Source organism: Lathyrus oleraceus, chromosome 4, assembly GCF_024323335.1.
Source record: "Lathyrus oleraceus cultivar Zhongwan6 chromosome 4, CAAS_Psat_ZW6_1.0, whole genome shotgun sequence".
Classification (NCBI taxonomy): domain Eukaryota; kingdom Viridiplantae; phylum Streptophyta; class Magnoliopsida; order Fabales; family Fabaceae; genus Lathyrus; species Lathyrus oleraceus.
In genome coordinates this window covers 477,874,995-477,893,749 of record NC_066582.1, presented here as the reverse complement: position 1 = coordinate 477,893,749, position 18,755 = coordinate 477,874,995, and the positions used below count along the sequence as shown (strand labels likewise).

At 29.8% G+C, this 18,755-nt stretch overlaps 1 protein-coding gene across 1 annotated transcript; it reads left to right on the top strand.

Annotated features, from left to right (window-relative positions):
- Window positions 1-11,682: 11,682 nt before the first annotated feature.
- On the top strand, window positions 11,683-13,305 carry LOC127076302 (protein BIG GRAIN 1-like B). Its single transcript, XM_051017918.1, has one exon. The coding sequence runs from the start codon at window positions 11,955-11,957 to the stop codon at window positions 13,149-13,151; it is 1,197 nt and encodes a 398-aa protein (XP_050873875.1). The 5' UTR covers window positions 11,683-11,954; the 3' UTR covers window positions 13,152-13,305.
- Window positions 13,306-18,755: the final 5,450 nt, after the last annotated feature.

The window sequence follows — 18,755 nt, the reverse complement described above, 5'->3', positions numbered from 1 at the left end:
GACTTCGGTTGCGTCTCTTAGGCCTGATTTCTATGTATGATTCCACTAGAGGAAACATTAAGTCCCTCAGGACAAAGGTTAATTAGCATGGGGAGTATAAGTCCCTTAGATGAAGTTATGTAACATGGTTGATGAGACTATAAGTCTCTCATGCAAGGCGTTGCACCTCTCGGGTAAGACTTCTATCAAGCCCTCAAACAAGACTTATGACTAAGTCTCTTCGGACAGACTTTAATCGCATCTTTTAGGCATGATTTCTTGTGTACAATCTTGCCTGAGGAAACACTAACTCCCTCATGAGAGAGTTTAGTTAGCATGAGGAATATAAGTCACTTAGGAGAAGTTATATAGCCTGACTGATAAGACTATACGTCCCTCCAGTGAGGCATTGGATATATCATTTGTATTGCCTTGAGGGACGCCAAGGATCTTCTTCGTGAATTCCATCATGCAAACATTGCCTCAAGGGACGACAAGGATCTTCATCTTGAAGTCTATCATACAAACATTTCCTGAAGGGACAGAAAGGAAATTGATCACGAAGTCCAACATACAAATATTGCCTCAAGGGGAGACAAGGATCTTTATCATGAATTCCAACATATAAATATTGCCTAAAGGGGCGGAAATGATCTTTAACATGAAGTCCAACGTATAAACATTTCCTCAAGGGGAGACAAGGATCTTCATCACGAAGTCCATCATACAAGTATATTTGGAAAATATCCCTATCAGTCATAAACATTCGGGAAATTGTTCGGAGGTACACAATCATGGTCAATATTAGAAGATTGCAATCAATCAATTTAATAAACAATTCAACTGTATTAATATTTGAGCAGGCGGGCGTTCCAAGTTTTGGGCAAGAAGGGTTCTTCTAACTCCTGCAACTTGTACGCCCCATGAGAGAGCTTCTGGAATATATGGTACGTCGCTCCTAGTTAAGCGTTTTAGTTTTCCCTGCTACACGAGAAAAACCATCTCCTTTAATACCATTTATCCCTATTGCATTTTTCTTAGCCTGACTTTGGAGTTGTACCTTCTAGCCGCCCTATGTTTGGCTGCAAATTCTTGGACATAGACGACTTATCTCATTTCATCGATCAGGTCTGCTGCACATTCTAATCCAGTCTCCACGAGAAGCATGGAATTACTCCATAAACTATAGCAAATGGATTTTTTGGGTGTTTTTTTTGCGGAGTGATGTGGTATGACCATAATATCTCATGGAGAATTTTTGCCCATAAACCCTTGGTGTCATCAAGTTTTTTCTTAGGTCCCTTCGGAATTACGTTGTTCATTGATTCTGCTTGTCCATTAACTTGGGGGTGTACCATAAATATAAACTTTGTATGCACTCCCAAATCTCAGAAAATGTCAATAACCATAGCATTGTCGAATTGGGTTCCATTGTCAGAGACAAAATATTTAAAAAGTCCATACTTGCACATAATTTTATGGCAATAGAAATGACAAACCCTTTTCGGTTGTGATTTTAGCAACAAATTTTGCTTCTATCCATTTGAGGAAATAATCAAATTCTACTATCAAGAATTGTAGTTGACACGACTCCAGGGGGAAAATGCCCACTATGTTCACGCCCCAGTGGTAGAAGGACCAAAGCAAAGTAATCAACTAAAGGAGTTCAATTGAGGCGTGGTGTAGGTCAACATGTCTCTGACATTGATCACATTTATTGACAAAGGCGACGCTATCCTTCATCAGAGTATGCCAATAATACCCCACCCTTAATAGCTTATGGACGAAGGCTTTTCTACCAATGTGAATGCCGCAAACTCCCTTATATACTTTTGTAAGCACTAAGACGGTTTCATGCTTGCCTAGGCACCGCAACATGAGAGAAGCCCTCCCTATTTTGTAAAGCTTCATGAAGAGTAAGGTGTACTTGACAGTCTGTTTTAAGATTTTTCTCACTTTCGCCTCATCCAATGGTAGCTCGTATGATTGTAGGTAATACAATATAAGCAACATCCAACTAGATTTAGGGGCGACTTCTAGGAAGTATACCTCGCCCGACTCGATGTTAAGGGAAGCAAGAGTCTCATGGATAACTTTTATGTAAAAAACTATTGTCTACGACGTGGAAAGCTTGGATATGAGGTATGCTCTATGATCGTGTGACTATATAAGTTTGTCAGATTACTAACTGCAAGTGCACAATCTATCACTTAGTTTTAAAATATATCAAACCCACATGGACTAATAATCAAACTAAGGCTATCTATCGATGCTATGTAAAGCTAAGGTGAATGAATTCTTTGATTAAATGAATAAAAAAACTGAAACTAAAGTTAATTTAGAAAATATAATAAAGAGAGATATACCGAAATGTGGATTTCACGCACCTCGAGGACTCTGCAACAGATTGACTCAGACTCGTGGTTAAATCGTGTTCAGTAGAAAATATCAATTTAAAGACTAAACCCCACACTCTCGCACTATTGAATAAAGCCACGCTTCCTAACCATGAGATTTTGCTCTCGCTCGTCCATTCTAAATAAGAAACGTATTTTGAAAACTGAACAAGTCCTAATCGATGCCTAAAACACTCTCGCTCTCTTTAGAATCAATGCCCCTTTCCTACTATTTAGTTTGACCCCCACGCTCTCGCAGTGCCGACTCGAGCCTTAATTGATTCTCACTCTCGTGACAAATCATATTAATTTTAACTTAGAAACAAAGACCAAAACGGAATTTAACAAAGTTCTTAAACCAATTTCATTACCGAATTCCATCGGAAACGACGGTCCTCACAAATCGGACTCAAACGGTTTAGCTAGATATGAACTTAATTGAAAACAACTTAAACATAATAATTGAAATTGAAGACATCATGCTTAAACGCTTATAGAATGTGATATCAATAATAATAAAGTACTATAATAAAGACCTGTAAATGCGGGAAAATAAATGCGAGAGTGGAAGTAAAACGGAACTGGAATAACTTCAATTAAAATGACAAGATTGTTGATCCAAGAGTACAAGCAAATCCTAAAACTAGTGCGTGGTAATCGCTCAATCGAGTGATTATCACTTGAAAATGTAAACTGTATTAAAACTAAATCAAAAATGCTTCGCCTATATCTCCAAATATATAAAAATAGGTGCAAGGGTGTCTTATATAGAGTTACATCATGTGAAGCTTCTTCATTCATGTTCCAAAGTGGTTGAGGAAAAGTAGGGAAGTGAGAAGGAGTGAGTCCAACCCACTTCCACATATTCTGTTACTGTAGGCAGATGGCGGTCGCCATGAGCTTTAAATGAAGGGCTGACGTGTCATGGTGCCATGAAGGACACCATAAGGCCATGGCGAACGCCATGCATCAGAATGCTGCATTTTTTAACTTTTCTTCACCATTTTGCTCCCTTTTCTGCTTCATACATGCATATACCCTATAATCAACAAATACCTAAAACAAGGACATAACAAGACGTAACTGCGAAAAAACATAGTAAAAATAATGATAAATAACATGCGAAACGAGCCTAAAAACATGATGCATTTTCATGCTATCAAATTCCCCCATACTTAGACCATTGCTTGTCCTCAAGCAATAAACCAACTCGGATAAAAATGAATTAAGTGCAGTTCGAAACAAAAACACATAACACTCTAATCGTATGCGACTGCTAGGCTATGTTAAATCAACTGGGAATAGAAATCAGGATCAAGGATACCGTAACGACGCAATTTGTTTTTAAAAAACTTCCTCTTTATACGAACCGATCCGAATCATGGCATTATAACTTAACCTATGTCCCTCATTCTCTTTCGCTCATTTTCATTCATGCGCAATCACATTAAGCCCGTTATCCCTTCTCGTACATAGTAAGTTAACCTGTTAATGTTTAATGATCTCATTTTGAACTTTTTTTCTCTTTTTTTTTCTCGACTCATCGAATTCAAAGAGTCCGCTCCATTAGGCTAAGTGGTTGGGTGAGAACCACCTAACTTAGAGAGAACATATCCTATCATTCTTTTTTTCTATCTCAATATATTTTTTTTAATTTCTTTTTCAATTTGGCTTAGAGAACATATACATATTTGCATAAGTTACTTACATAGTGCACGCATAAGAATGATGCTGACTGCTATTATAAACTACTTAGGAGCTACTTTGAAAACTCAGATCCTAAGGTGTTGGCATAATGGTTACTCAAATTGATATCACATAACGAGGAGGTTTAGGGTGTCAGAACGGTATCAGTGTTACTGAAATTTTCCAAGTTTTTCTAACAAGCACAAAGTGTAACAACCTACATACTTTCAAGCGTGTGTAATGAATCAAAGTGTTTTTTTTTTGGGTCAAATTTAAGGGAATTCGATAACAAGTGAAGCAAAATCATGCAAACATGACTCGACAACACATGTTATGACTCAACCAGAAGCAAATAAAATGAAAATAAAAATTAAACTAGAAAGTAGTAACTAAAACAAATATAGAAAGCAATAAAAGTTCCTCCCCCACACTAAAACCAAACATTATCTCCAATATTTTGGTAAAAGGTGGAAAAAGAACTGAAAACCTGGAAATGATGGCTACTGATGGCCTCTGCCTCGTACTCGTCCATGCCCACCTCGTCCATGCTGGTAAGGCGGCATACCCACATGATGGATGTATTCTTGCAAATCCTCCACACATACACATTAAACGTGCCCGAAAATAATAATTCGAACCATTCAAGACTAGAGTAACCTTGAACTGAAAGAGGTCGGTCACTTATATGGATAAAGAAGGAGATATATTGATCCAAGAACGAATCACAAAGAACCATAAGTAATAGCAGTATTTCGAGGAGCCATAGGAGCGAAATAAATATAGTCAAATCAAAAGACTCAATCATACCATTGTTGAAAATGTGATTGAAGAGAAAATTATTAATGAATGAAAACAAATCTTACAAGTGATAAGGATCTATAAAGCTTGCAATGTTACTTACATTACTTAAAAGAAAGTGCAACATAAGCTTGGGAGATCTACATGTAGATGAGATACCTCTTGATACAAACAATGTGGTGCCTGGTGTTTTTCTAATCTTGATATGCAGAAATTGAAACTATGACACTTTCAATATTGAATCCTGTCATTCAACATATCTAAGAAATTAAATTATTAAAAAAGAAAAAAAGTTTATTTTAATCAAATTATTCCATTGTTTTATTAAAAATTCCCCAAGTACTAAACATATTTCAATTTTATGAGGAATATGATGAGCAAAGATTTTGTAAAATAATATTTTTTTGGCTAAACTATTTAACCTTGCTAATTTCACATTAATTACCTTTTTATTTCAACCACATATGTTCCGGTCTTTCTTTTGTGGAAGAGAGACAAGTGTGTTTTTCATGGGTCATTTGGTTCCATAAGTACAAAGATGTTTGAGACAATAGCTACTTGGATGATGATATGCTAAAAACAAAAGTTTTGGAAAGGTAAAAATAAACGCATTATGTGAAATATCATCTTTCATATTGCTAAACATTATTGTCATAATAACGTAGTATTATTATCACATAATAACATAATAGTATGAAATGTGGTTAAGAAAAACTCACCGATTTACTGGTATAAAATGTGAATTATTTTCATTTATAAATATAAATACATTTATGTTATATATAATTCGACATGAGACTCTTAACATACTCTTTTACGTTGAGAATCAGACGTCTCAAGTATGAAAATAAATAGTGGGTAGTTTGATAATAGAAACTTGATAATAAATGATTCAACGGTTCTTAAACGAAACTTTGATACAATATTAAAAAATGTGGTTGACCATAACTCAATCATATAAAACCGACTTGTATGCCGATGATTGTTTTCACTTATAAATATATCTTTCGCCCATATATGATCCGATGTAAGACACTGAATAAATTGAGTTTAAGAATTTAGTGAATTTCAACAAGGAACATAATGTAAAAGTCAAAGTAAATTACAACAAAAAGGACAATTAGAGATACCTTAATTAACATAATTATAGCTTTATAACGGTTTGATGATATATTATATACCTAAGTAATAGTGTGCCTATTCGAGAATGAGATGATGTGTGTGAAAATTTAAGTGTGTATCCTTAAGGAATCAATCTTTAATACATTCTTAGAAAGGATGATGGCAATTGAAACATGGGGCACATTAGACTGACTTTTTTTCTTAATTGAAGTGAAATATATATATATATATATATATATATATATATATATATATATATATATATATATATATATATATATATATATATATTTTTTTTTTTTTTTTTTTCATGTCGATGTGTGCATATGATTGGGCTTTGGGTCCCTTCATTGGTTTTGGCTATGATTTAAATGGAATCTTAATTAATCATTAATCATGATTTAACTGTGGATTTGCATCAAGTATGTGTTAAATGTTGAATATATCAGAATTGTCATATATATATATATATATATATATATATATATATATATATATATATATATATATATATATATATTACTAAAATATTTTGATCAGAGAATATTTATTGTAAAAGTTTTTTTAGTCTTAAAATTGTAGGTTGATATCTCGAAACTTAATTATGTTGCAAATGCGTATGAATTAATCAATTTCGATGAATTTATACCAAATGAACCATCCTATAAAAGTCTAAAATATATCAGAATTAAATTAGAATCAATTAAGATTTTATAAAATATATGTCACATTCGAACATTAGCAAAATAAAATTTCTATCTATTTTGTCATTGTTAAATCATAACTAATTTATATATAATATCCGAAAAATTAAGACTATTTTAAATTTTGAGTGAGTGGACTATTTGTAATGTTTAAGGGTCTCCTCATAATCATTCAAAATTTTAAATCTTATTTACTATTAGTTATTACAATTTTTAAATGATATTAAAAAAAAATTTATTTTTGACACTACTAATATTTTTGATTAAATATATAAGTTATTTAGCTATTAATTCAAAGACTAACTATATTGAAAAATGTTGATTTTTAACAATAGAAGTTCTCTAACTAATATACAATGAAATTCTCTACCATAATGTGATATATGAGTTTCACTTAATGAAGATATTATTGAACTTTTCAGAAATCATATATTTTAGAAGTAAAAAACACTCTTAAGAAAATCTAACTCATTGATTAATAAGCAGATAATATCCTTAATTCTTAAGTATGATATTTTGAAGTGATCACTCATGAAACTAACAATCAATTTTTAATAAATGGTTTATAGTGTTAGTGAATGATAATAGAATCTCAAATTTGTTTCATTATATACATGGCAAAATTATTATAATTTGAAAATGATATAAAAAAAATTATAGGCAAGTACTTGTGATACGTACTATATAATAAATTATAAATTTTGGTTGGACATGAAACGTGAAAGTTGAGACTCGTGTATGATGATAACATTCCATGATTGTTGTATATAGTTAGTTGCTTTTGTGTAATTATAATAGGAAGAAACTTGGTGGATGTGTTATTATTATATTAGCATCCTAGCTGGTTTCTTTCATTATGAAATATTTTCTTGTGCCTTAAGGGAAGGTTGAAGGAAAGAGATGGTACCAAAAAAGTAATAGGAATGTAGAGCAACATATCACAAGTACATACACACGTTGGTTTATTAGGTGTCATGACTTTTTCTAGCTTATCAACTTAATTAATATTTAACTTTTTGTGCATTTGTTTATTCTTATCATTCTCTTGCTCTAATCCTCTTTTATGGTTTTTGAATTAATTAATTACTTACATTCTCTTATGAGATAATGAATTTGAAGTTGAATGATAAATTGTTAGTATATATTTAAACTCTCGTCAAGATCTAAATTATGGCTATTTGTCGTTTATATACATATCAAGCTCAATAGTGCTGATGTATTGGAAAAATCAAGTCCTACATATTAATATTTTAAGTCATTCATCGTTTTATATCCATACATCAAATTCAATAATATTGGGCGTGAGGGGATGTATTGAGAAAAAAAAATCAAGTTCTATATCCACAAATAATCTATATAGAGTGATATTTTTCTTCTTAAAAGACAGTTTTATATGAATGAATTAAGATCAACTACATTTTTAATACATTTTATATTAGTATTATTAATGTGTTGGTGTCTCTGTAGTATCTCATATTTCAACTATTTCAAAGTGTTTGATGCAAATATAAACAATTAAATCATACGTCGTTTATTAATGAGTATAATGTTAGATTTATAAAAAATGTGATTCATATCTAATGTCTTAAAATTTTGAGTGGACATTCGACATCTCAGGATGATCATGAAGTATTGAGCTATATTTGCTCATGCCTTCTTCGAACTCCAATAAATTATATCACAGTCTGATTTGTTTGAGGGGACAGTGAAAATTGAATCATATGTTGAATTATGTTATAGAATTTGAAAAATTATAAGAAAAATAATTCATATACATAATAGTGTAAGATTTTAAATAGTGAATTAACCCCTCCTACCTCTCCTTGATCATCCAACTCGAACCAAAATATATTTTTTTTTTATACTTTTTATATAGGATACGATATGAATAATTCTTAAGATAAAATCAACAATAGAGAAAATCTAAATCCTTCTTTTGAATTAGACCTAACACTTGGAGTATCTAATCCATTTTTAGTGCTAATAAAATCTCTAAATCTTTGTTTTAAGTTTGAAATAATCCTCTGTTCATAAAGTTTAGGAGAGCCAAAAGAGCAATGATTATGGAAATAAGCACACAATGCACCCACTAATTCTCTCTCTCTCTCTCTTAGACCCCACAATTATAGACACACGTAGAGAGGACACGTACAAATTTGACCATTGATGGAAGTGAACAAACATTAGTGTCTTCTTATTTCTTTTGCACTCTCATTTTAGTGTGCCTTCTATTAGTGACAAAATCAATGGTAGATTAGTACTACTAATCTTGCTTTTCTAATTTCTGATAATTTGGTTAAAGGTTTGAAACTAATCCCTTATTATTTCAATTCACCCCATTTCTTTATTAGAGTTTTATGCTCTTCCAAAAGAATGAAACATAAATAAATGATAATGTGACAAACACATTACTTTTTACAAAGCAATAACAATAGCAATATAGGGGTGATATTTTACTAGCAATAGCAATAGAGGGGTAGCAAACGCATCATGTTAAGGTCTGTCAAAAAAAAAAGCATTTAGCAAACCCTACTACTCTTAAAATCTAAAAAGGGTAAAATAGAAAACCGACTAAATTTTTAATTTGACTCATAAAAATTAGTTAAGCTAAATTGCAAATCAGAAGGATCTAACCTATTTTGCTATCTCAATAGTAGAATGAATATTTAAAATATGTATTTCATTAAACTATGCGATTTTAAAGTCATTAAATTTAAGTTGAATGGTTGAAATGGAGAAGATATAAATTTATGAGACGCAAATGAGTCACTCAAGTTGAAGAGAAAGTTTTATTAGATAAATTGTGATATGACCTGCAATTTTGTACGGTGCATAATGTTGAGTGGCTAAGAATCAATATGATAATAAAATAAATATAGCAAAGATGAAGTTGTTGCAGTGGATATGTGATAAGATTCAACAAGATAAAATTAGAAATGACAGTATTAAAGAGAGCGTCAGGATAACACCTATAGTAAAAAAGATGATAGAAAATAAATTTAGTGGTTTGAAGATGTAAAAAGAAGATCAATAGATTATACACCAAAAAACATATACCATATGGAGATACCGAAAATAATTATAAGAATGAGAAAATCTAGAAAAACTATAAAAAATTATTAAAAAAGATATCGAGATTAATAATTTGGATAAAAATATAATATTTTATTGAATATTATTGCAAATTGATCTATATTATATTTAACTTTTATTGTTGTTGAATGATATTTTTTTTAGATAAACTTTATTTGAAATTGTCATGAATTTTGAAGATTAGTATTTTAAATTACAAACTCATAAAATTAGGGGCTAGTTTGTTTTAGTTTTAAAAAAATGGATTTTTTATTTATTTTTAAAACGGATTCTCCAAAAATGTTTTTTTAAATATTATAAATTTTTTTAAATTTATTTTTATAAATTAAAAGATTGAATTGTTCATTATATAACATAAATATACATTATTAAAGATCAAAACATAATTAAAATCATAATTTTTTCAAAAAATTATATCTCAAAAATAAATTCTATGAAAAAATTATTTGAAACAACTTCAAAATTAAGTGATTTTTAAAAATTCTGATATCAAAAAAAGTTTTGATAAAATAATAAAATATCTAAAATAATATTTTAAAAATAATTATTTAAATCAAATTTTCATTTAAATTTTTTATGAAAAGCTTCTTTATAAATAATTTTCTATACTAAAATATATAACAGTATAAAAATTATTTTTAATTGATCGGATGTGCTAATCCGTCTCAAAGTAATTCATCGGATGAGTAACATTTTAGTTATACATTTTTAATTGGTAAAATTATTCACAAATAAACCACTTAAAATAACAAAAAAGTTGTACTAATAGGGCATGGGTGTTTGGTAGGTTATAGGTATTGCATGCAGTTAATCGATTAAAATAAGCAAAAGTTGAATAGCAATTAATTTGAAGGTAGCACGGGCATTAGAAACCAGAAAAGCCCAAATTTTAGTTCTGTAGCCGCAATACTTGACTCTACAAACAGGAACATAATTGCACTGTGAAACAACACCTAATGTTTTTCTTTTCAAGTGCTCAACATGCTTATTACCTCTCATTTCACATTCCTAATAAACTACTATCCTTTAACCATAAAGGCTACTCTCCCTTAATCACTTTTCAACTACATATTTCTTTTATTTACTTTTTTATTCAACTTTTTTATTTCAATCTAATACTATTAATCACCAATTTTTCAATATTCCTTTTAGTTATTTGGTATAAACAAATTAAAAATTAAATAATTAAGAATGACAGGATTATCGTCTGATAGTTAAATGAAAAATTACCGATATAAAAATATTTTTGATATTTTTATAAATAATCAGATAATATCTCATTGAATACTCTACGAATTATAAAATCTATTTTAATTTAAAATAATTTCTGAAATTCAACTTATTTAAATTTTTTTACACTTTTTACTTGATAATATATGAGCTTTTTTTAACCTATTATAAAATTCTCTTGTATTACTAAACTACCCTTGTTTAAACATATCAATTTACATTCAAAACATGGATCTTGTTTGCTAGATCAAAACATGTAAAACCCAAGAGCAAAAAAACAAAGTATGTATGGTATGTTAGGATCAAAATCTACTTTGCATGGTCCTACATAACAATACATTTTTCTTTCTTTTCTTATATAAAGAAAAAGTAAGGATCTAATGTCAATTCATATAGGATGAAGGAAAATTTTAGAACAAGATAAATTCAATAATCAAATTATAAATTAATTTTCATATAATTAAAATTTCTATATTACTGTGCCGTTAAACCAGCTCAGTTATTAGTTATATAGACACATCTATATCTAAGTATATTATCTGCGATATCTTGACATCTGTCTTATTCACTTGTTAAACTCTAACTCTAAACTATTTGAAAAAGAAAAAAATTCCACATCAATTTTTACAGCCTGGCCAACTCAACTTCCATAACCCTCTCCCAACCCTTATAAGAACATCCAAAAGAAACCACTCTCCAAAACTCTCTCTCTCTCTTTCTCTCTAATCATCCTTTGTTTTTTCTTCTCCTCTTAGGCGTGGAATTTGGCTTTCATTACTGTCTCAAAATCATTTCTTTTCTTGTACTATTTCAAGCAGACAACAAAGTCTAACTAATTGATACCATTCATAATCCTCTGTTTTTTCCTCTGTTTCCTCTGTTTTTTGTCTTCTTTGTTCTCTCTCATCTTCATAACCACTTTCCTCATATAAAAAGAGATCACACAATGGAGAAATGGAATAAACCTTCAAGAGATCATAGAAAACAACATCAAAGAGAAAACCCATCTTTCTCTTCAACTCTTTTAGACGTAATCTATCGCTCGATTGACGAAGGACATCACAAAACAGAGGAGAAACAAGAGAAACTCATCTTCTACAAAGAAACATCAACAACCATGAGGAAGATGAAGAGTGTTGAAGCTGAAAAAACAAACTTTAGAAAAACAAGAAAAGTTGATAATTTGAATGGAAGAAACTCTTTAACAGAATATGAAAGAACAACAAGAAGCAATTCAAACACACTCTCCATGCATTCAAGTTCATCTTCTTCAGAATCAAGTTCTGCTGGTGGATTTTCTTCATCAGATTCAGAATCTTTCTATGGTTTGCATAAACCAAAACCTATTAGAACAAGTGTTTCTGAAAAACCAAACATTGATTCCCTTAATCATAGCCATAACCATTTTGTTCAAACTCAAAATCCCAAAAACGAAAACAGTTTTGGAAAAACAAAGTCCAAAGCTTTAAGAATTCTATACGGTGATTTGAAGAAATCAAAGCAACCCATTTCACCTGGTGCTAGACTCGCAAGCTTTTTGAATTCACTTTTCACTTCTAGTGGAAATACAAAGAAATCAAAAGTCTCATCAACATCATCATCAGCTACGAAAATAGCTACAAACTCTGTTTTGGAAGCAAAATCAGCACAAGCTTCAACATGTTCATCAGTTTCATCTTTTTCAAGGTCTTGTTTGAGTAAAACACCTTCATCAAGATCAGGTACTAAAAGATCAGTTAGATTTTGTCCGGTTAGTGTTATTGTTGATGAAGATTGTAAACCTTGTGGACACAAGAATTTGCATGAAGGTGAAAAGGGTTTGGTAGCTAATTCAATGTATGATGGAAAAAAGAGTAGTGAAGAATTGAGGTTGCATGTGATACAAGAAAGTAGAAGGGTTGAAGAGTTAGCTAGAGACTTGTTGAAGAATTATCAGAAGAAAAATGAAGTTGATTTTGATATGAAATTTGAAGATGAAGATGATGATGAAGATGATGATGGAGCTAGTTGTTCAAGTTCTGATTTATTTGAATTGGATAATCTATCAGTGATTGGGATTGAGAGGTATAGAGAAGAATTACCAGTGTATGAAACTACTCATTTCAATCCCAATAGAGTTATTTCAAATGGGTTTGTTATGTAATTTTGAGAAAATTTGGGGTTTAATTTTAATTTTAGAGAATTTAATGGTGTGGGGGTTTACATATAATAAGATTTCTCTTTTTTATTTTAGTTTTTAATTTGATGTTGTTGGTTTATTAGTTTTATTTTAATCTAACTACCTTTTCTTTTTGTAATATATTAGTATGTTTCTTCTTTTATTGTTGTTGTTGGTTGTTTCTATAGCACTTTTATGGTTGTTTTAATAGTTGCTTCTATGGTTGAAGTGTTAGCTTCATGCAAAATCATTAAAGAAAAGAGGGAGAGAGAGAATTAGATCTTTTGCTCTTGAATTAAGATTGGAAGGCTTCAATTTCAAATTTTCTTAAATTTAATTAATTAAAGTGTAAAGAGTAGTTGAATTAAGATATAAAGATTGGTTCGGTAAAATGATTTAGTTAAAGTTGAAACAACAAGTCAGATTAATTAAGTCACAGTAGAATGGTCGAGTTATTTTGAACGACAACATTCTCTCTACAATGTTTGTTTTTGTTTATTCTGTTTGCCTGTGTACATGTATGCATGTTATAGTAGGCCGAACTTAACCGAAATAAACAGACGGACATGTCTGTTTGTGATTCTTAATTTCTGTCCATATTTTACAATTCCTAATTTCATTTTAAACTTTTTCATTTTAATGTCCGAATTTTAATTTGAGTGAAACTCAAATATAAGGGCAAATTTGTAACATATTATGAAGAATTGAGGACTTTGAGGACTTTGCAATATAAATGGTGGAAAAGGAAAAAAGGTATCAAAGAGTGTGAAGAAGATGAAAATGAAAATGAAAGCAAAGGCATAATTTCTACACTTGTTCATGGCAAGAGAAAAGAGAACATTTACTTTCTCTCACATATGTAGGGCCATTTTTATTTGCTTGAAATTAACACTATCTTCTTCATGCATCACATATGAATGGTAGCAATAGTCAAAAAGTAGATATGTTAATCAAATTAGATTCCTTTTTTATTCTTTTGAATTTAGAAAAATGATTTTACTTGATAGTCTCAAATTTAATTTCTTATTTAGTAGTAAAATTATTACTCGGTGGAGAATTTTAGAGGCAATCCAAAAAGAGGTCAAATGATGGGTTTAATGGAAAAAAAAAGGTTTAGAGATATAACACATGGTCTCCAAAGATGTGGACAAAATATCTCTTCATGGATTCTCTAAAGCCTTCATGTCAAATTGGTTGTCTTCAACTCAAGAGTTTGTCCCTAAATTATTTTAAAAGAATAATACTACAATATGACAAAATTTAGATACATTTTCTTATGTAGTAACTTTTATGTTCTTCTTCATTTTCTTTTGTTATAATAAATTTTGGTAAAAAAAATACTTCATCCAATTTTATATTATGATTTTTTTAATTTATTAAATGATCATTGACTTATATAAATTAAATATATTAATGATATTACTTTCAATTCTAAATGAATTAGAGATTTTAAATTAGAATCAAATTTAAAAATAAAATATATGATATTACAAACTTTTAGGCTGTTTGCAAAATCTATAGAAAAAAGGTTTAACATCCTCTTAACAAATAAATATTTGTTATAACGAAAACACACAATTTTTTTATATTTAAATTCGAAGACTATCAAACACATATCATATAATTTCAATCGTTCTTAATATATAAGGATAAATCATTTTTCTAGTTTCTCTTCTACGACTCAAATATATGATATTCGGTTCATAAAAGATAATTGGTTCAATATAATAAACCCTTTTTCTATGGTTCTCTTTTACTTCATTGAAGTTTTTTGTTCTACTTTTTTATTTTCTCATTATGTCACACCCTCTTTAATAAAAATTATAATTCAAGCCAAATTTAATCTTTCCCCTTTAAATGTTTGATGTTCTTGGATCTATAGTTTCTATGACAAAAGGCTATATAGGAGTATCTCATTCATACTATGAGGGGTAAGAAAATTAAAACAACTTTATATTGGGATTCTCACATTATCTCGAATCTAATAAAGTTAAGTAAAAAAGCAAAACATTAACGTTTGATTCAAAGTCCAAAATTCTCATTTTACTTTTCTTTTGGTTTATTTGTCTCCATTTGTTTTCTTAAAATCAAACACTTATTACATTCTTCTCTTCCTTTACTCTTCAAATAAATTTAAAAAACAATTTTGGACCACTAAATCATAACAGTGTGATATACTAATTAAGTTTAATACCCTTAACAATATTTTTTTATAATAAAAGTATGAAGTTTGAAAGTGTTGGATTGTAGGAAAAGAAAAGGCTATTCTATGCTCTATGCTATGCTAGAAAGTGTGATATAGGTGAAGGGTGTATTTGTAGGGAGTGGAGTATTAGTGGTCCATGTGAATAATGTGATGCCCTAACTACAACTGATAGTAACATTAAAAAATTGATTAGTGAAGAGAAATTAGCATGCAAGTATGTGTAATTATTGGTTAAGTAAAGGGGTTTGTAATCTAATAAAAATGATTTGGTAGCTTCAAAAATAAAGACTTGTTTTCATATGGTTGGTGAAGTGGGGAAGTAATACAATGATAATTTATATATTGGATAGTGGGTGTCAAACTACCTACTCTTAGGGTTGACGATTTCTTGGATTCCAATTATTTTTAATAATTACTATCAATCTCCTTTTCTCTTTAAAACTTTTTGTTTACTTAGACTAATTTAATTGCATGAGCGTGAGTTTAAAATAATATATATATATATATATATATATATATATATATATATATATATATATATATATATATATATATATATATATATATATATATATATATATATATATATATATATATATATATATATATATTATGATTAATTGAGAAATATTTCAAATAAATTTTATCTTAAATTAAAGTGATAAGAAAATTTTAAATTAATAAATATTAAGTAAAAATTCTATAAATATATAATATTTATGAAAAATAAATTATTCTCACAACCTATTATTTATTAAATACTTTAGTTTTTGAAGGTATGCTAGGGTTTTATATGAGAGCCGACGCCAAATTCATAAATTCTAATTGAATTTGTCTAATTTGATGTGTGGTGTATTTTTGTTGAACACTTACTATATTTAGGCAAGGTATTTCGCAAATTTGGAGAGAAACTTCTTATCTTTTTGGTGCACTGGGTTTTCTATTTATTGTATCTGGGCTCCACGTGATGACTAGTGTTTTTTGTTTTCACCGTTTCCATGTTGTTGTCATTGGTCAAACCATTGGATGGAGGTGCATCTAAGCCTCCTCATTCTAGTATATTCTCATTGAAGGTCAAGGAGTCACTATTGTGAAGGAGAAAATGGATCTGATTGAAAGGAGACTTATGAAAGTCTTTCTTGATGGAGGAAACCGATTACTATCAAAGATTATGATAGATGAGAAGCTTTTTCAAAAATTGTGCAATCAGTACTACAAAAATTGTGAAAATATATTACCACGATCATTTATTCACCGTAGTAATATCTCATTTTTTACGCGTATTATTTTTTTATATTTTATTAAGAAACATTTCATCACAGCTCCTAAATCAAATCGTGGTTATAGAATTTGGGTGACATACTTTGAATTCTAACATCAACATTTTTCCATTTTTTCGATAAAAATAAGCGCGTGATCCTTAATATTTTTTGTTATTTAAAAATTGAAAGTATAACAACTACAATTGTTTCTTGCAACCGTTGTGAAATTCTTTTCACCTAATAAAAACATAACATACACTTTATTTCGTTCATAACACACAAGGACGCCCTAGCAAATGAAACGACAATTATAGTGATATATTCACCATCTTCATTCATTTATGGAAACAAATGTCATTTCTGGAAACAAAATATTTATCCTCTTCAAAAATTTTATTCTCTCTCTCTCTCTCACTGTGGTAATGATAATGCTTTCCGAAAATTTATATTCTTCGCTAGAGTTACATTTCATTTCTTGGTTTCTTTTTAAACATAATGACATTGTGATGTGTATTATTCATGTTTCCTTGTTCAAATTTTGTGACTATAACTTTGTGTAGTTACAAACTCATTATTGAGTTGTTGATTGTAGTCGTGATTGTGAATATGCGTTAGGTTTTAATGTTGTTAAAGGAAGTAAATGACAACATAAACTAAGAGAAGGAAATTCTTTTATTCATTAAGAGGCATTACATTTTGGATCCTAAAGACATTATATAATTTTATTCTATATCCCACTCTTCTTTCATTGGATCCTCCTTCCTTTAAGGCTTTAGCATTATTGTGACTATTTTGCCCACTTTTGAGGCCCTAACAACTGTGCCTACTCCTTATGAGACTGAGGACTTCTGAACCTTTGAAGCTTCCTCAAACTTTTGCTTCTCTTCCTTTGTTTTTTTCTTCATCAGCTTGAAAATCTCCTTCTTATAATCCCTCTTTTGAGCCTTATACTGCTTTGATTTATCCATTTTAGCTGAAGAGTAATGTGATCTGGATGGTTATGTAAACATATGTTTTTATAAGAATAAATCTTAGATAACATACAATCTGCCTTGAAGACTATGCATCTTGGGAAGTTTTGTCTTTCAGAATCTGACTTTGACTATCTTGGATATTATGGATAATTGCTTACCTTTTTCTCCAGACATTGAGATTTCGTGAATATTTTATTTTTGTTTTTACTCAGATTCTCTCTTAACTCTTTTTTTTATCTTCTATGTGTAGAGTCTTGTTCTTACGGAACACAAGTGCCTACTTCATATGAAGAACATCAAGAAGGAATATGGGAAAAATAACAAGTAAGTATTTTATATTCTTCATTCATAATTTATAATAAGTTATAATTTATAAGGTTATTCACTCACAACTATTTTTATTTGGAATTATAGGTGTTTAAAGTCAAGATACCAAGAGACAAGACACCGAGATAACAAGATAGTATTATTTCTAAGGTTATTCACTCACAAATTGGTGTATTGTTGTTTTTGGTCTGATACAATTCATAAATATTCAGGTTAAAGAAAATAAATAATATCACAAAGGTTGTTTAATTCAACAACTGTTATAAGTAGAGATATCCAGAATAATAAAATAAATAATATCACAACGGTTGTTTAATTCAACAATTGTTATATGTAATGCGCTATTTAACTTATAACAACAACCACACGCCCGTTGTGAAAACCAGTATACATACAATCACACATTACCTAACAACGGGCGTACAATCGTCATTATATGTGTTTCAAAACCTTCATTATTTACTTCTTCCATAGTAGTGAATTCTTGGAAAGAGGAGCTAGTCATTAAACTCCTTGAGAAGAATGTGGACTATCATTTTATGAAGGATAAGTTGAAGAAGACGTGGAAATTTATCGGAGGTTTTAAGATCATGGACGTTGATAATGGTTTCTTTATGGTCAAGTGTGAACTGCTTGCAGATAGGGAGAAAATTGTGTCATAAGGCCTGTGGATGTTTTTTGACCATTATTTGGCACTGGCTCTCCATACTTTGCATTTCTTCTCGCAAAGGTGGAGAAAAATATTGCTTGATTCGATTTCTAGAGCTTAATTTATTGTATTATGATGAAAGCGCCCTTCTTGGTTTGACATATGTTGTAG